The sequence below is a fragment of the Centruroides vittatus genome, unplaced genomic scaffold, assembly GCF_030686945.1.
Source record: "Centruroides vittatus isolate TY-2023 unplaced genomic scaffold, ASM3068694v2 contig_345, whole genome shotgun sequence".
NCBI classification, from domain to species: Eukaryota; Metazoa; Arthropoda; class Arachnida; order Scorpiones; family Buthidae; genus Centruroides; species Centruroides vittatus.
Window position 1 is genome coordinate 3,140,152 of NW_027122170.1, and position 25,557 is coordinate 3,165,708.

Below are 25,557 nucleotides of genomic sequence, written 5' to 3' on the forward strand. Positions count from 1 at the left end.
TTGAGAAGTCCTTATATAATTTCTATGCATATCCTGCAATAAAACGAGAAAACAAAAATTTATTAAAAATAGGCATGTTATCCCAAGAAAAATGTGGCATCTTTCCCATTTGTCGGGGTAAGATGCCTAGTGGAGTCACGTGTTCTAGCGTATCCGATCGGAATCGGCGGTAGCTGAGCAAAGGAAACTTTAGAACCTTAACTACATCACACATTAATTGTTTTTCGCAATTTTTAATAAATTCTATTTTAACTTTTGTTTTAAAATGACTCTAGAAACATTTCATAACAAAAACTTCGTTCTTATCTAGCTTTTATTCTTCTCGGACGTAGAAAATGTGGTAACGGTAGCCAACTACAGCTTTCCGCACTCAATATTGGCCCAACGATCCACCGTACAAACACATGACAATATCTGATGTCATCGTTTGAAAATAACAAAAATTAGGCATCTTTCCCCTATTACCATCTTACCTCGATCCAGTGGCGAGCTAGGGGGTGCGGTAGGTGCGGTCCGCACCGGGCCCCTGGAAAGCGACAGGCTCACAGGGGCCACAAAATCAGGAAAAAAAAACCCGAAAAATTTTTTTCGGGGGCCCACAAATCTGGTTCCGCACCGGGCCCGGAGAACCCTAGCTACGCCACTGTCTCGATCCATTCTAATTCATATAAAGTTGTCCAGAATATTCACAAATAAAGAATTAAGTCTAATGCAAAGTTTTCGGATTTTTGCATAGTTTCTTCTACAAACTTGTATTTTCTAATTTATTTTCAGATGAATAGTTGTTTTTCACCAATTAGTACTATAAAATTGCGGAATAACAACACCAGAGAATGGCCATCTTTGGAATATTCAGCCATATTCCAAATACCTTATTAAAAGTAAAACATATAATAACGAGAAAAGCTTAATTATACTAATTACACTTCAAAAATAATTGAGTCAAGTAGGTGTAATTTTAATTGATAAATTGTCACAAGACGTTTGTGTCCTTAAGACAAATGTAGAGTCGTCACAAACCCTATCTACAAGTAATCATTCTGTATGGACTTGTGTGTATTATAATAGCAAAGTTATTTATCTAGCTGGGTACTAGTTTTATAAAGCAAGTCGCCAATGTAAAACGAAAACTTGCAAACCTACACAAACAATTAGAAGTATCTTAATGGCTGCCACGACATACGCTAATAAAAACATACTACATAATTACAAAAACCCTCGTATATATTATTTAGTCACTGCATTAAAAACATTATTAAAAGTTTATCTCCTCATTGGCTTACTCTATAACAGCGAAATTCCGTCCGGATACGTCGGCCCCCATTGTGGATCTAGCCGAACCCATAACGGGCTTCCTAAAAAGAGGACGTCTTAGTGCCCACAGGGCGAAAAGAGTTTTAAAAAAATCCCCGGGCAGATTTATCTTTGTTACAAAACGCTACTTTCACAAGCACACTTTAGAAAATCTAGAAATACAAATTTGTATATCGTAATAATATTAGTCGCCGTGCCTGTTCTCTACTTTATAGCGCCAGAGAGTGCTATAAAGTAGAGAAAATTTGTAAAGTTAAAAACTATAAAAATAAATTTAAATTTATCAAAAAAATAAATTTCAAAATTTCAAAAGTTGCTACTCTTAGCTGATTTGTCTGCAGTCGCCGCTACGTCGCTCCAAAAGTCGCTATTGTGGCGACAAGTCGCCACGGTTGGCAACATGTTCTAAACTATAATGCAGTGATGTGTAGCGATTGCTATTCGTGACGTCATTTTCGCTACACTCGCCGGGTAAAGAAACGCGGCCTTCCAGTGTAGTCGTACGTGTCGGTCTATCGTGCAAGTTACGATGGTACTGTACAGTACATCGCACGAGTCTCATGAAATTCAAATTTGTTTATAGGTAAATGACCAGATTATATAAAGAAACGAGTAAAAATGTCCTCAACGGAATAAAACAATTCGGTTAATGTTACCTTAGGTTCCGAGATGGGGACGTAGGGATTTTTTCCCTACGTCGGCGACCGCGCCGGGGAAAAATTTTTTCCCTGCGATTCAAGATGGCCACGCGACCGGCCGCCATCTTGAAATGCTATGCAGAATCCGCGGATTTTAACCGAAATGAAAAAAAATTAAAAAAAAGGGAAAAAGTAATTTTTTACTCACTTTTCGATGGAGTTCGACTACTTCTTCCTTTGTTTCTTTCCTTTTCGATCCAATTTTTTGCCGGTTTCGCTAAACTCCGGATTTTCGTTCGGTGAAGTTCTTTTATTCGCTGTTGTTTTCGCTTCGGCCGCCCTTTTATTGGTCGGTTGGCGTTTTCCTTCTTTTGAATTAGTATTACTATGCTGCTTTTTGGTATCTTTCCCTTCTTCTTGTTTCTTGTTAGCTTTCTTTTTCGTAATCGTCGCAGGCGCTGCGGGAACGGTTTCGGGCTGGAACCAAATCGGCACTTTTCCCTGCCCGGACAAGTGTTGCTTAAGTGTTGGGCAAAAGTTGGAAATCTCTCGCCTGGTTTTCTGGAGGGCCAGGAATCACAATCAATGCAAACGGACTCAGTCGGCTGTATGCCTAATTTCACAGCAAATTTAAATGCGCTATCGACAAAGGGAGGTACACCTAACTCCAAACGGTCGTCTTCCATCGACTTGTAAAAATCACGGGAAGTGCATTTCGACCGAAATTCGTCGTTGCAAATCAAATCGACCGAACCGCTCATTTCCACACAATCGGTAATAACTAAACGAGGGGAGGTTGGAATGGTGGGGAAAAAAAACACAGCCTATCCTTAATTTCTAGTTACAGGTTCGTCTAACGTTTAGCTAAAAATTGTAAAAAAAAAGAATACTTACTAATGCAAGAAGAAATATTAACCACAGTTATTATCCGATAAGAGTTAATTTGAAAACGAAAAATCGTCACGAAAAAAAACACGAGTCATAATCCAAATCGCAAAACACGGCAGCACACGTTTCCAACTGGTAGTCAATTTGCATAAAATTGCATTGAAACGAACAGAAATCACGTCACAGATCGAGCATTTGCATATTCGCGCGTAACACCACTATGAATTTCCCGCCGATATTACTCTCGCACGACGTCACGAAAAGGCTCCCTCTACCGTCGCAAATTTACACACACCGTCGCCGTTTCGAGGTTACAGGATACTCGGCAACATGGAAGTCGGGGTCGAAACCGACCGGGGAAAAAAATTCTCGAGGGCGTCGACGTCACGAGTCTAGGGAAAAAATTTTTCCCCGTCGCGGACGCCGACGTAGGGAAAAAATCCCACCACCGCAATCTTGGAACCTAAGGTAACATTAACCAACAATTCAAAGTCATAATAATATTATGTAGGATTTTCCTATTATTAAATCCGGGGCAAGAGATAAAGGAATGAAAAGAAGCAGGATGAATAACTGGAAGACAACTGCTAATGAAATTCCGCTGCTGCAAGGTATTTTCCTGGCACAATTACAAGTCCGAATGACGCGGTTGAGACTTTAACAGAGCTGTAGAGCATACTGATAGGAACAAAAAAAGCAATGAATCGTGGCTGTACGAGCGAGCCTTCGCGAGATATAGTCATTTTGGGGGGCCTGTATGTGAATTTTTCAAGACCCTCAAAAATGGAGTAAAATTTAAAAGTGAAAATTTTCACAAGTACAACTGAAAAAAGGGTCAGTCAGGTACAAGGATAAACCGATGCTGTCGAAATGGAGGGACACCAAAGATGTCTTAGTGACGAGCTTCACGTATGATGATTCGATGAAAATCATAAAAACAAAGAGGTACTGATAAAATAAAACCGAAGATTTGCATTGAGTACAAATATATGGAGGGTGTAGATCTAATGGATCAAATTACATCGACCGTCCCCAGTACGAGCACCCATCTCGGGAAATATAAAAAAAATATCTTGAGAATTTTAGATTTGTGCGTACTCGATGCACACATTATCCACAAAAAGTTAGGTGGAAATTTAACACTAAAAAATTTTAAATCAAAAGTAATAGAGAATATTTTCTCGGCAAATGGCGAAAGCACGGTCCTTCCGACAGTATTTGGAGGGAAGCGTACCTTCTGGCCGACCGAGCGGATGCAAAATCATAACCGGAGAAACCGGTTATGAAACCATTGTGGTTAGGTGTTTTCAACAATTTGTAATATTTAATGTGTATTAGCTTATATCAGATTCCCAAGGACCCGTTTCGTTTCGGCAATGCATAGTGTCTTCTACTAAAGCAATCGTCTAAATAGCATAAAAACTCCACGTGTCGTGGAAATAGCATATGGAGGTTGTTTTTGTTCACATAACCATCATACGTAACCCAATTGGAAAGGTAACTGGAGCATCTCGTAAAGCAAAAAGCTTCCATATTGTACAATCGTAAGTATAGAGGAACTGTATAGTCAATTTTACTATGAGAGTTTTTTTTGGTCAGTAACGACTTTTTCACGCAGTATGACATGTATTTTGTGTACCTGTGTATAGTACTGTACATGGGTATACAATGGAAATTTTAGATCTTGCAGAGTCTTATGCAATTGCAGGGTTTTAGGTTACAATTGGACCTTTGAGATGATGATAGGGATTTTTCCCTGACCCGGAGAAAACTTAATGGCCCATAGTAGTTCCTATCTCCTGTAAAATTAATGTTATATCTACTGTCAGAAAATAAAAACTTTGAAGACTGCATTTTTATTAATAAAGAAAAATCTTATGTATTTTATTTTTTCGGAAAGATGGCTAAAGGTCTCCTTTCCGCCGGGGCTTCCCGTAAGCTCTCGACGGCCCCGCTTGCGATCCCCTTTGACGCGACGAAGTTCGTACGAGATCCGAGATCCTACCTAGTATTGGATTCTAAATACTAGATGTATCGTCGTATCTAAGGCTCTAAAAGCACAGGAGGGAGTCTTAGGAAAAGCCTGAATTGTCTATTCCAGGAATTTCCATTGCACATTTGTCCATGTGTGCGTGCAGCAAGTGGTCCCAATGTATGAGATTGTATCCTGAATTTCTTAGAGAACATCTCAAAGAATCAAATGCATGAATTTCATCCAATAGAATACACTTAGCATGTGACAATTTGCTTTGAGGCATCGCAAAGTAATTTCTCAATTTCACTTACGACGCTCAGACCTAATCACTGGAAAATTATTTTAATGACTTACAACCATCAATATGGTGGCATTAAGTCGTGTAGTGAACACAGAGATTGTAGAACTTTTAAGACTTTGTGCTCACTTTGTATGAAATATACCCAAAAAACAATTCAATCTTAAAAGTACAGACTTCTTAATCACTGACAAAACCAAAAATACAATAAAACTGGATGGAAGAAATTGTATTTTTGATGATAAAATGCTTTTAGAAACTAAAATGTCATTGTCATGTCAAAGTAGCAAATGTAAACTGATAAAAAAATTTATAAAGCAAAATTTCATTCAAATTTTTGACTTTGGGAACAGATTGTAGACTGTTTTTGCTTTGGACTGATTATTTCGCTAAATAAAAATGCTACAAATTAAAATTTTTCAACTCTTGTAATTTAACATTTGATTTATTTTAAAAAATTGCTTCTATATTTAACATAATAATTACTTACATACATATTTTGTATAAGAGACGAGTATCATACATTGTATGTTTTCATAAAGTCGTCATATGTATACGTAAAAAAATACCTTGTGAAGGTTTTAAAATTAAATTGGATAAATCAAACCGATTTAATTTATGATTTTACACTATAAAATCAATTTATTATCGTAAAATTATTGTGTCGGCGGTTTCCGAAACCTATAATTGATCTACGTGTCGCGATCCAGACGGAGAGATTCTTGCGGAGGAATGACCATCGTCGGTCTCTTGACCTCTATCTTATTTTTGAATACCGTAAATATTATGAACGTCGCCGCCTGAATTCCGGCCAGGAGAAAGAAGTAGCGGTCCAGATGTCCTTTGTTAACGTCCCCGTTCGAGAACCAGTAGTCCTTGACCACGAAGAGCAATCCGGTGCCTAGAAAGCTTCCGATGCCGGTGCAGAAACAGAACAGGCCCATGATTATGCCCTGCATGGTACGAGGAGCCTGGGAACAAGCATATTCGAGTCCTGGAAAGACATCTTATCTAAATTATTTAATCTTTCAAAATGGGAGATGAGAAATCTATTAAAGGTTATCATTCAAATTTATGAGAATTGAGTCATGGCAGTAACTTCAAGCCAAGTGAAAAATTCACTGACTATATATACAGGAATCAGAGTTGCCGATTTTTGGGGATCATTTTCTCTGTCCCCAAAAGCCTATAGTAATTTTGAATATCTCATTCAAAAGATGCTTGTTTTCTTAGGTAGTGTGCAAAATTTCAGATTTTTCCATAAAGGGGTTGCTAAAATATAAGCATTGAAAAGTGAAAATTACCAAAAAAGCTGTATTTTCTTCTTTTCATCATCTGGCACTGCATACACTCCTAGATAAAAAAGCTACTGGGTCTAGAAAGTTCAAATTTTAAACTCAAGCCTTTCTTATTATCAGTAAGGTGCCGGCAAAATTTCCAGATCGACGGGTCAGTTCGTGGGGATTCTTACAGAGCTATTTTACTTGTATTGCTTAATTTTATGCTTACAAGGATAAAATTGGATAGAAATGAATGGTTTTCATTCAGAATGTTATCCAGAATAACAAAAGCTCAAATTTATCCAAATTAAAACTAACAATTTTACAAATGGCTTATCAAAAGTGTTCGGTCGGCACTTGCCAAAACGACGGCTGCTGACCAAACTGTACAGTCCGTCGTCATCTTATGCCTTCGTGTAATAACACAATTGTTAACAAAAAAACAATTGATATCAATACAAAAATATGAGATGTACAAAAATTGCAACAATTGAAAAATTATAACAGTCAAATTTTAAGAATTTTTCTTTGGTAAAGATAGGCTTGGTGTTTTGAAGTGGCACCTGCAAGATTTTTGCGTGCATTAATGTTTTTACATTTTCCTTTGAAGCGCCAAGCTTATCTTTACCAAAGAAAAATTCCTAAGAAAAGATTTGACTGTCATCCAAATTGTTATAATTTTTTACTTGATGCAATTTTTGTACATCTCAGATAGTAATGTTTGTTAATTATCCAAACAAAAACATCACTTTCATCAATATAATTAATTAAACAATTGGTTAATTGTGATATAAAGACATTTTCAACTTATGACGATCTGTATTTAATATTTATTATGAGAATTAACTCCGTCTTGTATTTTAACTATAGCTGTGTATGCTGGGCTTTTGAGGAGGTGGGGTATTGGTGAGTTGGGAGAGGGTCAATTTATTGACCTCAGTATTTAATTAAAATAACAACACTTCAAAAAACAAAAAGTTGCTTGGGCTAAAGTTAACAGAAGATAGGACCCACATGTTTGTCCCATAGACTTAGCATTGTATCTTTGCCACTACGTCATGCCTGAACTATTGCATCTTTCTCAAACCTCTATTTAGTGGCATCATCTACAGGAGCTTTAATTTGATACTTGGACTGTATTTTTAGCCCCATTCAAACCAAGCTGGACAAGCTGAAATCCTCTTTCAATTACTATATAGATTACACAATTTGATTGATGGAAACATTTTACGGCTACATGGCTAACCATAATTTTGAGCATTGCAGGCAGAAACAATAAATAATAGGGTCGGGGCAGCGCAGATGGGAGAACAGGAAATGATGCCTCTTAGACATCATGTCACAAAATGTATGTCTCGATAAAGGGGCCCGGGTGCAAGAAACTATTTGGGCCCAAATGTTTTTCTAAAATAAAAAAAATTTACAAACACGAACATATATTAATGCATGTTTATTTAAAGCGTGATTTTGTTCTTGCTAATACATTAATTACTTCAGAAAAATTACTAAAAATACTGCATTCTTGATAATGTTGGGGCCCCCTCAATCGCGGGGCCCCGGTGCGTAGCATCCGCCGCACCCCCCCGATGGCCGGCCCTGCTCTTAGACATCATGTCACAAAATGTATGTGTGATAAATTATGGTTAAAGATCTTAATTGAGTTCTGACTTCCAAGGTGTTAGGACAATGTCTTATTTGAACAGCTGTTTGGCCAACTACTCAATTGAAAATTTCTTTCCAGGAGAAATTTTTTACCACTTCTAATCTTCAAACAAGTAAAACGGTAAAGCCATTTTTGGGATGAGACTATGTCTCGGAGAGCGTGAGCAACGCATGTGCAAATCTTGCACTCGCATCTGTTTGTAGAAACAGTCTCAGCATTTTGTATTTTCTTTTGACCCAGTTCTCGGTCCCCCGACTATCTACAACAGGGCTGGGCAACCTTTTTCTATGTAAGGGCACGCATTTTGGCACCAAATACTTTGTGCCAAATTGCAACTCCTGACATGTACTCCTTCATACCTCTAAGATGAGCAGCCATTGACAGCAGCGAGCATGATTTTAGAGATGAGACATAGTCCATCAATTAAAGCTTGAGACAATGAGTATAATCTATAATAATAAAAATATGAAGACTATAACATTCAGAGTAATTTATTATAATCTCACATGAAGATTTTTATTGGCATACTTCGATCTCTCTCGAAGGCTGGATGGCCAAGGCAGTTAAGAACCCATGGCTCGGAGACACCCGAGATCAAATCTGAGCAAGCAACCCCGGGAATTTTTTTATGGACAATCTGTCCCACATATGTTGAGCCTCATCTCTCACTACCAGGTAATTCCATCATGGGCCGAATCAAACCCATGATGGGTAAGGAAAAAAAGGCTCACTTAGTGTGTCTATAGAGCAGAGTTAAAAATAATAAAAAATCTCATTTAACAAATTGTAAACACAAGAAGGCAATTTGAATAAATAAAATTAAAAACCTGTTTTGTGTAAAGAAAAATACATTGCATAGAATATATATCAAAAAAAAGATCTCACCTGCAACACTGGCAAACACTTCACTCAGACCAATCAGCGCATACTGAGGAATCTGCCAGAATATCCACATGTCTGCCGCCACGTAGGTGTTATTTCCAATTACCTGACATATAGTTCTGTTTCTAGAAAATGAGAAAAATAATTAGTTTTAATAATATCCCTTTTCTGTATTAAAATAACAAATTTTGCATTCATTAAATAACTTATAAATAGATAAAACTATTAATATAAGTAAAATCCCTCTACACTGTGCAATTTTTAGCTCATTTTACTTACACTTAACCATAGCAATGGTTTCTAAAATGATGCAAGGGTCAGTGGTATCAAACAAAAAAATCAGTTCATATTTAATATATGCTTAATTTAAGTTTCTAATCATCTATGATGCTTTAGAGACAGGAAGATGTATAGCTAGAGGTTTGTGATGCACTGTCAAGTTAATAGCAAGGTTGTGGCTGAAGTTTCATCGCAAAAATGTGAACACCTGATGTTCAGCACCGCTTTCCCGTAAGCCTAGAAGTTTGACGATGGCGTTTGGAACATCAATGGAATCGTGCTCGACGTTTCAAATGCCATTGTCAAACTTCTCGGCTTACGGGAAGGTGGTGCCGAATGTCCGACGTTCACGTTTTTGCAATGAAAACTTCAGCTGCGACCTCTCTATCGTGTGACCTCAGCTGGCGCAGCAAAACCATTCATCAGAAAAGACCCTCCATTACTAACACATAGTCTACCTTATGAAAACTACCTATATCTTTTGTATGAATGCTTGGAAATTCCCAAATTTCATCGTAGCTTTGCCGATCAGATATCTGTTTACATATATTAATATAAATGGCAGACAAGATTATTTTGGATAAAACAAAATGCAACGTGTTTTGCTGCTGTGCCAGTGGCGTAGCGACGGGGGAGCAGGGGGATATATCATGCACCAGGCGCCACTCGCAGAGGGGCACCCAAATGGTCTCCAAGAAAAACTGTATGTGTTTTTGAAGGGGGGGTGCCAATAAAGTGTCGTGCCCCAGGTGCCAGTTACGTTCGCTACGCCACTGTGCTGTGCATTAGTATAATTACTACAATTTTTTCAAACTAAAGTTAGTTTGAAAAAATTGTAGTAATTAGTTCAATATCAGATTTAAAATTATTATTACATCACTTATTATGTATAGCAATGATTAAAACATGAATAGAATAGAAGACAGAAAATGAACACTGGAACAACTGTGCAAATTTCACTTGCTAAAAAATGAAATATGGACAAGTGGACTTTCCTTGAAATAATAGTTTGACAGTACCATGTTATAGCAATATCTTTCATACTTTTGTCAGACAACAAAATAACATAAAGCAACTAATATGGTAGATTCTTGATTTGAAATGGAAGGAACAGAGTAAAATTTTTCACTTAATGAAATTTGTAGTTACAAAAATCACTACTACTTTAAATCTAACTATATTGTTTAATGAGATTTACAATCTCATTAAACAATATACATAGATTTAAAAACATTATATATTATTTTTTAGATAGGTATGTCATGACCAATGTTGTGGACTATTCATTAGAACTTGCTTGACAATGTTTTCGATGTGGTCGACCACTCTTAAAGCATATTATATGAATGATAGAAAGCCTCTTAAGAGTTCAGCTTCCTGACACCTACAGAAAGCAGATTATTATTTCTCCCTCATCGTCATTGCTCATTTCTTGCACTTAGTTTTTATACTTCAACAATGATGCAGTCTTTGAATAAGTGTCTGCAGATAGACAGGTTGTTGTTAGCATTAATAAATCTTCAAATGACACTTTTTATTGCTTAATTGCCATAATAAGATTGGCCCAGTCCTCTTCAATTAAATAATGAATTCTGATGGAATTTCTAATTTACTTGTCAATAAATTGTTAACCAAAACCTACTTGTGTAAAAACAGTTTGCAATGGTACTCTGTGGAACTTCATTTCAGTTTTTCTCTAAAAAGACTTTCCACAAACAAGAACATTCTTGTCTCTACACCATACAAACCAATTTGGCATGCATTTTTCAGTACCTGCATATTCACATTTATGCTTTATTTTCTATTCTATCTGATTCTATTGTTAATTAAAGCTTTCCAAAATCCTCTCTTCATTTTCTAGATATACAGCAAGTGTGTTCAAAAGACTGTTGGGTTCCTTTTGCTACTTCTGATATTTTCTTTTTGCTATTGTCCATGATCTTTTTGGCAAATATATTTTCTGCTATGGACAAAATCTTTACTCTCTCTTAACTGCCATTTCTATCTGCTTTGGATTGAAAATGATCAATACACCGATTAATTGGTCACTATTGGCAATGAAAATGTTAACATGCAATTCAAACTTCAAAGTGAAATTTATATAGTATGAATGTTTAGTTCAAAATAGAGAGATACATATAGATGAACTCATAAATCTCACTGTCCAATTATTCAGTAAGTTGTTGAATCACAGATGTGTTCATTAAATTTTGAAAATTTCAAATAAAATTTGAAAAATATTGATTTTAAAGTGCCAAGATTTGATTGATCAATATGAATTCAAGAATAAGAGAGCTGCTTTAAGCATGTAATGACATTCAAAATTTTGAATTTTCTGTCATGCAGTCAGAGATATTATCATCCCTATATAATGTACTAGAAGTACTTCTACTGCATTAATTCTTGTAGTGAAATTTGACACAATTAAAAATAAGTAATAAAAGTTACTCTTACTCTCTGACAAGGTCTAGCCGAACTCCTTCTAATATTCCGGCCCCGGTCATGGATATGACGGCACAGAACATTCCGAGGCTTATGCGGCACAGAAGCGGAATCTTTTTACCACGGCGATCCAAACAAGGATAGATGACGCGGTCCATCAATGGTATAAAAATGAGTAAAAATACGATATCAAATAGGGTCAACCAGGCTGCGGGAACCTAAAACAGATATAAAAACAATCAATATTGTTGTTTACATCATTTAAACAGAATTTTAGAATTGGTTTTCTAACAAACATTTTCTGCCAAACACACAAACAAATATTTGTAAATTAGCAAAAATTTATCGGATTATTGCAACAATAAATTCAATAATCCAATTATTAATTAATACCAAGTGATCTGCTGATATTAATTAATAAATACATATGAAGTAATTTGACCAGAGGTAGGTGGTAAGGCCATCATTTTTTGATGAATTTAATAATTAGAATTAAATTAATTAAGTTTAGAATATTCTGGAAGAAAAGAGTCAGCCTGGAGTGGGACTTGAAGAACCCAGAACTCCCACTCACCATGCAGATGCATTGCTAATTATGGCACTCAGACATCTGTTCAAGCTTCACTTCCAGAACTATTAACTAATTTAGATATAATTAATGTCCGTGCCCTCTATGGCTCTTAGTTGACTTATGCTTTAATCACAGTACGGTTTGTGTATATACGTACACAAATATTAAACAACTACACAATATATTCATATTGCCAAACAATCTGCAGATTATCTATCAGAATATATTAAGACTAATAACTAGATACAAATCAATTTGGCTAGAGGTAGGCAGTTAAGTGATCAGTATAGTAATATCTAAATTAATAGTTCTGGAGGTAAAGATTGGACGAAGGTCTGGATAGTGTAACTGGCAATTTATCTGTATGGTAAGCAGGAGTTACGAGTTCAAATCCAACCTCTAGCCAAATTGATTACCTAATTAGTTATAATTCTTAATACTGTCTAATAGATAATCTAGCAGAACATTAAGTAATATTAACATATCAGGCAGTTGTTTAATGTAAAGAGTTAGACTTATAAGAAATAAACTCAGTGACGTGAGCCGACTACATTTGTTGCTACACACCACGAGAAACACATTGTGAGCATTTATTTACTATAGACTTAAAGGATAACATTGGAAATTTTAAATAAATAAACTGGTGGCATCAACTAGATGCCATTAACTCCTAGTCTTATCAAATCTACCAGCGGTGTTCAAACGAGAAAATGTTCGTTACATCACCACCGGTATTATTTCAATATAATCCTTTACAGATAGGTTTAATGAAAACATCAAGACATTAAAGTGCCCAGAAGCAGGGTGTAAATAAAGCTAACTCATGTATAGAATATACTGGTGGTGAGTACATTTTCTTGAAAAAATGCCAAAAAGTTTGTGCAGTAAATTACCTTATCATAGTATGATCGAAAATAAAGCGAGTTTTCATATTTTTCTCAATAATGAAGAAAGGCAAAATAATGGATTAATGTTTAAAGAATTAAAGATGGCTCATAATGGTTATCCACAAAATACATATTATAGCTTGAATGAACTGTTCATTACACTGATATAACAAGTATTAATAAATTGAATTTTCTAATGGTAGCTGTGTTATTCGTTCAGTGAATGGTTGTCTCTTCAATCCGAAAAAGAATTCCTTCAGTAGACTATCTCACAGCTATTCAGGTTAAAACTCCTTTATTGTTTTTTCACAAATGCATTTTGGGCTAGTTTAATGCTCTAGTCCCTCTTCAATGCTACAGAAAGTAAAATTACAAACATTGAACTGACAAAAAATAATGTGGGTAGATAATGTTAAGTAACATAAGGAAACACATTTCACAATACCATAAAGAACTTCACAAAATTTTCACACCCATACAGTACTTCTATTTTCCATTTACAATATTTACATAATCTTAAAAGTATCTTTAAGGGCATAAATCGTATTACATCGAGACGATTTTCACTATGCCACTATAAATGATTATAAAATTATAAACCTTAGTAACACTTTATAATAATTTTAAAAATCTTTAAAAAACTTTTTAGGTTTTTTACAAATATATTCTTTAAAAATATTTCATCTCTTCTCATTTCTAAACTATAGGTATATGTCGTAAAAATCCTTAAGCGATTATTTATACAATATGACCTTTTTGTGCACTACGATGCATAGTTTTTACAATACAATTTACTGACTTATTGTCACACCCTCTATCATGTTGTGCCATTGTTGGTCAATTTGTATGCCATTTGAGATATTTATTAAATTACAGGTTATGACCTGTATTACCATTATGTTTTACAAACTCAATATGTTCTTTGAATTTACATTTATAAATATTTTTCTCTAAGTGAAGGATTTTAATATTATTTCTATCAATTTGACAGTTCCTATTTATATTACTCAAAAAACACTATATTTTTAGCATATATTTCTACATTTCACAGACAATTTTGGCTATGTTCCATCCTTTGCAGTTAGTCATATCTAACAGAGGTAGCTGACAACAATGTGGCAACAAGTGACAGAGAGTAATTCTAATGTTTATAGTACTTATAGTATTGATAAACCTGTTTTTCTTTTCAACATACAGGGTCTTCCAAAACAAATTATACCATTTTATATTACTGTAATTATGATAATTATTATACAAGAAGTATGCAACGTATGTCAATTAACAGGTAACCCTGTTAGTTTCATTTCTGTCTGTATTTGAATACAACTTCTAACAAGTGCTGTAAACAAAAATGGTAACTCCACAACAGAGAAGGCTTTTGCATTCTGCAGTTCATAAAGTCAGAATCACTCATCATTGTGCAACGCGAGTAATCTGCAGGAGCTATAGAATTGTGACGGCCGTGGATACGCCATAGCAAGCATAGAAAGAATTTGAGTATTGGTCAGACACGTTTAACACGAGGAGCAACCATTGAGAAATTGTAATGGAAAAATGCGAAATTTGGACGTTTTTAAATGTTTTAATGTATGTTGAAACATTTTTTGGTTAATAATTAACAATTAAAATAATATAAAATGGTAATATTTTTTGGAAGATCCTGCATAATTACAATGGTTTGAATTTAAGAAATTTTATTTTATGTACATAAAATATGTTAATAATAAAAATGTAGCATTTTGGAAGTAATGGGGGGGGGGATATTTACCACCTACAAAAAGTATCAGCTCATAACTTGAGCTATAAATGTTACTTTTCTTTGTTTTCTTTGACTGGTAAAGAATTGGTATTTTGTTATTAGTTTACTTATCAAAACCAGGTACTGCAATTATCTGTTTAATGATTTCGATAAGTAAAATAAATAAATTAATTCTAAAAAAACTTACAGAGAACTCTTCCTCCTCCTTTTTACTGTCGGAAGAATTGCAAGAATGTTGAAAATTTGGAGAGAGTTTCATGTGTATTCCTTGAACTAAAAATGTTGTTTGCATCTGTAAGAAAAATTTATTCACTATTTAAGTAATGAAACATGTCGTTATTATATTAATATCCATATTTTTAAAATAGTTTATCGTGTCTTACATATAAATAATGTTGTAAAATACATAGTTTATCCATCATTATCAAACTTAGAATATTGGGTCTGTTCAAATTCACACACAATACATTTTGTCAAATATATTTTTTCATAAGTTTATAAAAACCAATTAATTGCTAACAAAGAAGATAATCTTGTCTTTGAATATATAAAACACCATTTTATATATGTATAACAATAAAACTTGGACAGAGATTTACTTAAAAATATTCACAAATTTCCAAAAAACAAACAAACAAATCTTGTATTTTAGCATATTTTATTTATTTATTTTCGTATTTTAGCATATATGTAAATATTTATTACTCCTCTGTAAGCTCTTTGCATAAATATGTAAATATTTATGCAAAGCACTTACAGAGGTCAATTCTTATAACTTTTTCAATTATATTTGTGTGGAATAAAAAATGCAAGTATTGATATCATGTACTGTACAAATTTAATATTATAGAAATATTTAATTTAAGTCTTAAAATATGTGATGAGTTAAAACTTTACAATTTATTATTTTTTTTAATAACTAATCTGTTAAACAGTGTTTCAATTATAGAAAATTCTTAATGTCAAAGTACGTAAAATCAAAACAAACCTGAAAATAAAGCAACCAATATGGAATAAGTGCTACGAAAACTACCATGACTCTACCGAGAGTTTTCACGTCTTCGACTACGGCTTCGTGAAATTTTCCGCCGTACTGAACTTTAGCCATGTCTAACCAGGAGGGAGGAGATCCGAGACTTCGGTTACTACTAAAAAAAGAAACAAAAAATGGATTTTAGAATAGTTAACGTTACTGAAAGTCTACGCAAATCATCAAATTTGCTTTGTATTTTATATCAGCTTGAACATTTAAAAGCATCTACACAGATAATACAAATATAGTTCTTGGCAATTAAAGCTTTGAAACAGGCAGTGAATATTGACTCTCCTGATAAGAGATTAATACATAAGATAAAGAAAACTGAACAAGATGACTAATACAACTTGGAGTTAACGTTTGAATATTCTTACATTCTTCAAGTATTACATGTTTAATGTCGCAAAAGCTTTACACTTCCCTTTCATTGATAGAAGATATTATTTATCAATTAATTAGAAGATTAAACGTGGATAAAACAAATTGTCAGGCATCTGTAACAAATTAAATTTAAATTGTAGATAGAATTCCATTTGTAAAATCACTGATGAAACACATCTGTATAAGCTTTAACTTGAAAGTTTGCACTAAAGATGTCCTTAGAGAGGCAGAAAACATTTTGAGGTTTAAAGATTTCTACTGAAATGTAAAGTTAGTCTGTATTATTTACATATGAATGAGCAATAACAATTAAGATATCAAAGAATCTGTATGCAAGGGTGGTCGTGTTTGAATTTGTTTTTCGAGTACACAGAATGTTTTCAGTACTTCAACTGCAAACTCTAGGTCTATTCAGTATTCTATTAAAAATACCTAGAATGATCCTCAGGAGTCAAGAATAGTCAGGTTATGATGTTTGCCATAAGATGCTTATTATCATAAGTTATCGGCACAAGCAATTGAGTGGATTTGTATGCTGTCTTATATAAAGAAAATAACTTTGTATATACTATAAGAGTGTAAGTATTTTTTATAAATTTGATTTATTTTATTGAACAACACTCCAATTCATATTGAATAACATAAAATAATTTTCATATTAATTCCCAAATTTATGGGGAAGTGTATTTCGAAACATAACAATAGTATCAATGCCTTAAACAATTCACCAGTAGCAAAACTTATATAATAGTTAAAAATATATCGTCGTCTTACTTACTTTACCACTTCCGAATTGTTTATTCTCGATGTTCGACGACGATTCGACTTCCACGCTTCTTTGAATATTGCAAAAACTGCCATAATTGCACTTCCCGACGGATTCTGGGTTATATATAAAGGCTTACCAAAAATAAATATTATTATTGCAACACCTAAGAAACAGGCGGGAATTAGGTATCCAATAAAAAACCCCAGATAAGACTGTTGGACATATGCAATTGCACCAATTGCAACAAAAGAACCTATGTTTATACACCAATAAAACCAGTTAAAAAACACTCGAAGACTGTCGGGTCCTGCGGCTCGCACCTACGGAGAAAGAAGGAAAGAATTTATACAATATTTTAATTATATTTTAAAATCAGATATAAAGAATGAGAATAATCTAGACTTTCATTAATTTAAAAGGTAGAGTATATAATATATTATATTAAAAGTAAAGTCATCTAGCAGCCTTCCACTTTTTAAGTGGAAGGCTGCTAGATGACTTTACTGTGGTTCAAGTTTGCATATACCTTCCACTTAGTGATTGCAATACCGGTATACCGGGATATCAAATACTGGGATTTTGAGTCATTTGCACAATTTTGTAATACTGGTATTCACAAGTTTAAATACCGTTTTTCCAGTATTTACTAGAAATTTTTTAAACTGTTTCCGCTATATGTTCAGGGATTGTCAATATAGCAAAATAGTATACATTTTTGTTTTTATGTCTCCCTAACGGGCAAAATGAATTAGACCGTGCATACAAAGTTGCATCGTACAGTCTAGAGAAGTGATCAATATGTAAATCACCCAAGGAGGCGGGCCAAAACTGTCCTATTACAGCTCAGAGCGATACTGCACACGCGCAGGATTCGTAGTCTGATATTCGTATCTGTGAAAAACAAGGTTGTAATTGTGAAAAAAGTGCTTACTATTTCGAAAAATTTCGATATTTTTTTTTTTTAAATTGGTGAGTTTGTTATTCACATTGTATTTGCATATCATACTTTAGGGTTCAAAATATTTTTCAGATTTATTATATACTCATAATTAATAAACCCATAATAATGAATAAGAATAACTTTAAAGAACATAAAAAATCTGTTGATAATACTTCAATTTGGTTTCATTATTTATATGATGAAAAGAATACGGTGGCACAATGTAAAAACTCTTCAAGAGTTATTAAAGTGAATGGAGGAAGTACAAGCGGACTCCATACACATTTAAAAATGAAACACGATACAAATTTGTTAAAGAGGAAAGAATCTAATCGCGATGAAGATACAAATTTAAGCACAGTTTCTAAGCCCAAGCCATCGGGGATTTTAGATTATTTTGAAAAAAAAAAAAAATAATTTGGATGAAATTATAAGTAAAATGACAGCATTAGATGGTTTGCCATTTCGAGTGTTTTGCACTTCTACCGAATTAAGAAAATCACTATCCGCCAGAGGTTTTAAAAATTTACCAACATCGATTAATATTATAAGAACCGTTATAAACTACAGTAACGGTGTTTGCAACTCTTTGAAATATAGGACTTACACGTGTCTCGGGAAGTATGCCAGCCAAAAAATGCGTGAAAGTGCTTAAATCTAAATTAGGGAAACATGGATTAGCCCCGAAAGAAGATATTGTATCCATAACGACTGATGGAGCAACGGTTATGAAAAAAGTTGGAAAGTTGATTGGTGCAAATCAGCAATTATGCTATGCTCATGGAATTCAATTAGGAGTAATAGATGTATTATACAAAAAAATAAAGAACAGAAGAACCCAAATACTGTGGATATAGAAACTTCTGATTCCGACTTTGAAGAGAGTGGGGGTGATACCGACAATGAAGATAATGACAATGTAATTGTTGAAGAAGATATTGCTAATGAGGATGAAATATTAACTCGTCAAGAATTGTTACTTATAATTAACGAAGTTCGAAAAATTGTTAAGATATTTAAACATTCCCCTACAAAAAATGCCTTAGTACAAAAATATATACTAACTGAAAATAAAACAGAACATATGTTAATATTAGATTCTAAAACACGTTGGAACAGTTTACTCCTAATGATGGAACGATTTTTGAAACTGAAAAATCCAATCCAAAAAGCAATAATCGACTTAAACCTGCAAATTAATTTTTCCGATAGTGAATTCGACTTAATATCCAAAACTGTATCGGCTCTACTTCCAATAAAACTGGCTGTGGAGGCATTATGTCGGAGAGATTCTAATTTATTAACAGCTAATGCAACAATAAATTTCGTGTTGCAGTCACCGAAAGAACAGCGCACACAACTATCTGAAGAATTATATATTACATTGAAAAATCGCACAGAAGAAAGACATACCAAAATAGAAAAAGTCTTACGGTATTTAGATAATTATAATTATTTTTAAAATGAAAATAAAAAGGAAGAAAAGAACCAATTCAAATTTGATCAAGTTTATAGTAAATTTTCTTAAAATTTTTTACCCACAAACCTAGCCGCATCGAGAAGAATTCGGTAGAGTTATCGAAGATGACGACGACACTAATGTCGATAGTGAAAAGGAATTGTCTCTTGAACAAAAATTAGAATTAGCGATAACTAAAAAAATTTCAACAAACCAAAATACAATACAGAAATCAGTTATGTCCAAAACCATCCGACGAGAAATCGCTTTATTTGAAGATATTTAGAGGTAAATACTTGGAAAAAGTATATCGCCCATTGCTAACAGTACCAACTAGCGTAGATGCCGAAAGGGCGTTTTTGACAGCTGGTAATTTTTGCACAAAATTACGTTCCAGGCTTAATGACAGTACAATTGATGCATTATGTTTTTTAAGATCACATTTCAAAAATTTGTAATACCACCACAGACTGAATAGTGATATTTACACTTTTTTGTGATTTAAATAAATAAGATGTTCCTTGTTCTTTTACTTTTTGTGATTCTTTATATACTGTTATAATTTATAAGTTACAAATGATTTTTTGTGATATTTACTCTCTCTAATAAAACTGGCAAATAAAACAAACACCTGCGTTTTCTTTCTTTTTTTTTAAAATTCCTACTACCGGTATTAAAACCAATATTCCGGTATTAAGATCTAAAAAATACCGAATACCGGCATTGAACTTTTGGTCCGATATTGCAATCCCTACTTCCACTAAAAAGTGGAAGGTATATGCAAACTTGAACCACATTGACACACATCTGAACACAGGAAGTGATTTCCTATAGTAGGTAATGCAACTTTGTCATTATGCTGTATATACTGCAATGCTGCTATGGTCTTCAGTGACATCATTTGTTTCATATGGTCCAGTCTATGTTTCATTTGAACAACCCTTATATATTAGTGGTGCCCAAATTTAGCAATTGGTGGGCCAAATTGCATGTAAGTAATAAGTAGGCTGGTCACAAATATTCTTTGTACAGAAGAATCTCCTTTTAATGGATCGCTTGGACCACTGAAAATCATCCATTGTTCCAAGAATCCGTTATATCGCAAACAACAGATTTCTACATATCTGTTATTTGAAAAAATTTCATTTTAACTCCCAAGAAATACCAGTACTTGAAATTATTCAGTCTCTTGAGATCTCTATCCTACAGAAACACATATGTTTGTAATGTACTTGTATATTATGCCACACCTGTGTATGGCAATGCTGATGAAAACTGTACATACACTGTAAGCATAAAAAGAGGCAAATTACAAATGCTCATTAGCACTTTGCTTGACTTTATGATTTTTTAAAAAAACTCGTCCATCTTGGTTTTTTTGATGCCACTTTTCTCTCTCTCGAATGCAACATTGCTTGATATTAGCAATGTCACGTACTGTATGTATGTATACCCATCAAGTATTTCTAAGTCGTAAAGGTCTTCACGACTTAGAAATACTTGATGGGCATGCTAAATTTTGACACTACACTTGGTCCAGCAACAGTGTTCATAGGTTACTCCTCTGCAATTGTATCAGCTGGCCGACATTACTTATTACATTCGGGATTTGTACAATTCTTCAATTGTACAAATCCCGAATGTAATAAGTGCATCATCAAACTCTACAAATTTCTAGAAACATTCAAATATTAACTAAACGTTAAAATGCAAAGTTTACAATACATTTGGAGTAGAAAAAAATCTGTTATTATTAACGGACCTGCTAAAAGGCTAAATGGAAGTAACATTACATTGATTTGGCAGAACCGGGAAAAATTCTGTTATTCTGAGAAATCCACTGTTTCACGATCTGTTAAAATGAGATTCTACTGTATATTCTATACATATAAAAGTAGACACTTCTCTCATTTATGAGTGATGGATCAAATATGTTTGTAGCCCTGATTTGGCCCACTGATTTATACAAGGTGACAAGAAATATTGACAAATTTTATTTTGTTCTACATTAAAACTACTGCTTTCAGAGTAAAATATTAACTAATTTAAATTCTTCACTTTCTTTTCTATATTTGCTTTTGTGGTAAGAATGTTATTTGTTTTTTAAGGATAGGAAATGTACGTAATAGAATTACTTCTCTATTTGAAGCTGGAAATAATTAATTTGATATTGTTCGAACATTTGTTATGTCTCATCAATTGATTTCAGAAACAATTAAGCAATATAAAAAATTTGACGACGACGGCGACTGTCCCGGAAAAGGAAGAAAATGCAGTCGACACTTCTTGTATCTGTCAAATTATCCTAAAGTGAATCAAACAAAAATTAAGAATATCAATGAAAAAAACTGCATGTGAGATCAGAACCAGGAAACAATTTATTGAATAGCCAAACAGCAGCTTTGACTTAAACCTTACAAGATAAAATAGTCCAACTTTTTACAGAAGAAAATGATTACGTCAAACTGTACATTTTCTGTAGGAAAAGATTCTTTTCACAGATGAAATATTTACTGTGGAGCAATCACACAATCGGTAAAATGACAGTTTAGTCAGCTGCAATTTCTGGAACATTGGCAATCATTGGACACTGTCATAGTTTGGGATGGAATTTGTGCCAGTGGCAAAACATTTTTCGTTTTTTGTAGAAAAAGAAGTAAAAATCAAGAAATTTATTTCAGAGAGATTTTGGAAACTCTTCTCCTTCCTCAATCCAAAAAGCTTTTTGGGAATCAAGAATGGGCATTTAAACAAGACTTTACACTTACACACAGAGCTAGAGCAACTCAACAGTGATGTAAGGATCTTCACATCTGTTAAATGGCCTCCTTACTCACCAGATCTTAATCCCGTGAATTTCTGTGTATGGTCAATTTTGGAGGCTAGGGCACATGCTAAGTTCCACAAAAGTTTGAAATCATTAAAGAAATCTCTGATGATAGAATAAGACAAAATATACAGAAGATTTTTAGCATACTATTGCAAACTCCATATCAAAGAAGAATGAAGTTCTTTCAAAGTTCCTAAGATATATGCAAAAACATTTTAATGCTATTATTTGTTTGTTTATTAATTTTTCGTTTGTATTAAAAGTTATTAAATAAAATGCTTGTCGACATTTTTTTTATCACTCTGTAATCAAAATAAACTATCTTCATAAGTTATTTGCAGGTTTTTAAACCCAATCATGCATAAAGGAAGAAAATCCCGCCATCCTTGGATAAAACAATTGAACATCCAAGGCAACAACTATCATTTCACAGCAATATATTGTGCAGCTTATAATTCCTACATCCGCATAAAAATAATAAAATGCAAGTCTTTAAGCTGTAGATATTTGCCATTCTTTTTATCACAGGTAACACAGAATTAGCATTTTCCTATTACTTTAAAACTTAAATCATAATCCAACATTTACAATTCTGTACAGAATTATAATTGATGGATTGGCCACATATGCTAAATATAAAATTTTTACATATCTGTAATTTATCTACATTAATAAAATAATGTCTATTCATCTATTTATCCACTCAAACATGTTATAAACAGAAAGTCATACAATGCAGCTCCAAATGTGGCAATTGAAATCCTTAGGCAATCAAAAACGTCAAAGAAACACGTCTCTAATCGTGACCCCCGGCGAGATATTTGTCTCCTAATTTTTCGTCGTTAAATATGCAATATACTTAACAGAGCATCCCGAACCCAGAAATAGGCAGTTTAAAGGTGTTTCTCGCGTTTTATCGGCTTTTAGCCATCTCTAGCGGAAAATATTTGACTTTTACCATCGTTTCGAGAAATACTTCGACTTCGATAAATAGTTATTCATTTATTGATTCTTTAACCAGAATCAATAAAATAGATAATCCACTAGATAGTGCGTGACCTATGCAACACGACTAAGCACACAAAATAAATACCACACAAACAGATAACGTACCAAACAGAAGAATCTCTAAACAAACTCTACCTGATCGGCTCCAAAAGGGGCAATGTTAGCCTTCACCGTACCGGTGGCGATGCCAATGATCACCAGTATCAAATAGATCAACCAGGTGCACGGTTCCTGATCCGAAGGGTTCGGATAGGAGGTGACGACGCAGACGTTGGATATGCCGGTAGTATTGTTAGAATACGCCAACTTGGTCAGCACGCCGTAAGATGCGGTGTACAAAACCAGAGCTATGACAATCGTCCAGAAACGTCCGAGAAAGGAATCTGCTAGCCAACCTCCAAAAAACGAGGAAATATACGTAACACCAGTTAACACATACAGTGCATTCATGGCATTGTAATAAAGCCATTCGAAGGGTTTTTGATATAGAAACAAAAAAAGATTTCCTGCTAGGGAATAAAATGCAATCCGTTCTAGTGAGACGGTTAACAATATGCAAGAACTCGATGCATATCTTCTGAATTTGTCACTGTAATTAGTTCCTGTTCTGTTTCCACATGATATGTAACTCGTACTTGTAGAATTTGTATGGCTTAAAAGTGGATTCGTCTCGTCTTCGTGCTCAGACATGTTCATCTTAGCAATTAAATGCTAAATAAATCACAAAACATTACGTAAAAAATGCAGGCATAAAATGCGTAAAAATCCAACGTGCATTCGCAACAGCTGACTTGCGGGAAATGTCACATGATAATTAACAGCTTTACGAAATTAAATAAACGTATTCGTCGATATAAATAGTTTTAAAATAAAACGTAATTAATTGGATATAATAATAAGTGTATAAGTACTTTATAAGCTGTTAATTGTCCAATTGCGTATGCTAATATTATGTTTAAATTAGATAAAAAATTAAGTCATAAAGATATATTAATGTATTTTATCGATATTTTATTATTAATAATTGTTAAATTTGCTTAAACTTTTTAAAAATATTATTTTATTTTTAAGAAATTGAGTATCGTGTATCATATGATGTTCCTAGAGGGCATAACCTCGACCACGGCGAATGCACGTGACTTTTCGTGTATGACAAGTACGAGCGTGAGACTTATCACGTTGATTTTTTTATTCAAATTATTGATTAAAAATTGATTGGTGTCGCTTAATTTATTTAAATTTAGAAATATTTTTGCTGTATTTAAACATATATCTAAATTATAAATAGTATATGTTATAATATAACTTATATTTGACCCATATTTAGTTAAATACTTCAAATTCTTCGTGAAGAATTAAGGAAAAAATAACTAGGTTATACCGCTACCAATTTTTAATTTTATGTATCAAGTGTACATTGTGCAATTAATTTCATTATCTACATGAGTGCCTAATTGTGTGCATTAAAGAATGGCTACAATGTCCTTATATATTAGAATGTGATTGGGTGCACTGGCTGTAAAATTAAGATCAACTCCAATTGTTCCTCCAATTGTTAGAGATGATTGAGCCTATTGTTGATACTTGCCATTTTAATTTTATTGCTTATTTGCATCACTAAGGAATATCTTTTTGACACATTCGGATGATGACGTGTTGTATGTAGGTCGAAAATGCCGTGGCTCCCATAACATTTGCATTTATGTGCCGATTTATTTCGAGGTGTTGCAAAAGAGAAAATTTCTCAACTGTCTTAAAACGGGCAAAGTTCTAAAATGGTTGTCGAGGTCTGTCCCAATCGTCAATATGGAAGACGATATCTAGAAGAATGTTGACAAAAAATGGAGTATGAAGGAAAACATGCAGATGGCTTTTAATTAGTATGCGTAGGAATTTTTAAAGAATTTTGTAGACTAAAATAAATACAATTTTTAAAGGAACCGTAGATGTAGAAGTGATCTTTTGCATGATATACTTCTTTGAAATTAGAGCTGTGTACAGCATAATTTGATCCTCTTGATAATCTAACTCCACATTGGTCAATAATTCAAACCAAAGATAAATAAATTAGAAGCATGATTATCTAGCTTTCTATATACATTATTAAGTTTTGAGATGATTAATCTGAATAGAACAATTTTGTTTCACCAATTTAATATTTTGGTTAATGTTACCTATGGTTCTAAAATGGCAGCTCGTGTCCGATTCCAGCAAATAGAAGAAAGGAAACAGTGGGGACGCACGTTCTAACTTAACCT

General features: G+C 33.6%; 2 protein-coding genes across 2 annotated transcripts in view; one reads left to right on the forward strand and one right to left on the reverse strand.

Annotated features, from left to right (window-relative positions):
- Positions 1 to 5,522: 5,522 nt before the first annotated feature.
- LOC136974244 (solute carrier family 15 member 4-like) lies at positions 5,523 to 24,120 on the reverse strand. Its single transcript, XM_067269077.1, has 7 exons — positions 23,435 to 24,120; positions 17,072 to 17,382; positions 15,865 to 16,024; positions 15,064 to 15,168; positions 11,672 to 11,877; positions 8,942 to 9,063; positions 5,523 to 6,107 (listed from the first exon to the last, which is right to left on the reverse strand). Exons 1-7 carry the CDS (start codon positions 23,993 to 23,995, stop codon positions 5,806 to 5,808), a joined length of 1,767 nt encoding a protein of 588 aa, XP_067125178.1. The 5' UTR covers positions 23,996 to 24,120; the 3' UTR covers positions 5,523 to 5,805.
- Positions 24,121 to 24,464: 344 nt separating this feature from the next.
- Positions 24,465 to 25,557, forward strand: part of LOC136974245 (required for meiotic nuclear division protein 1 homolog) — a 30,651-nt gene continuing 29,558 nt past the window's right edge. Inside the window, exon 1 of the mRNA XM_067269078.1 lies at positions 24,465 to 24,673. The gene's annotated coding sequence lies outside the window, so the exon portion shown is untranslated. The remainder of the gene's footprint in view (positions 24,674 to 25,557) is intronic.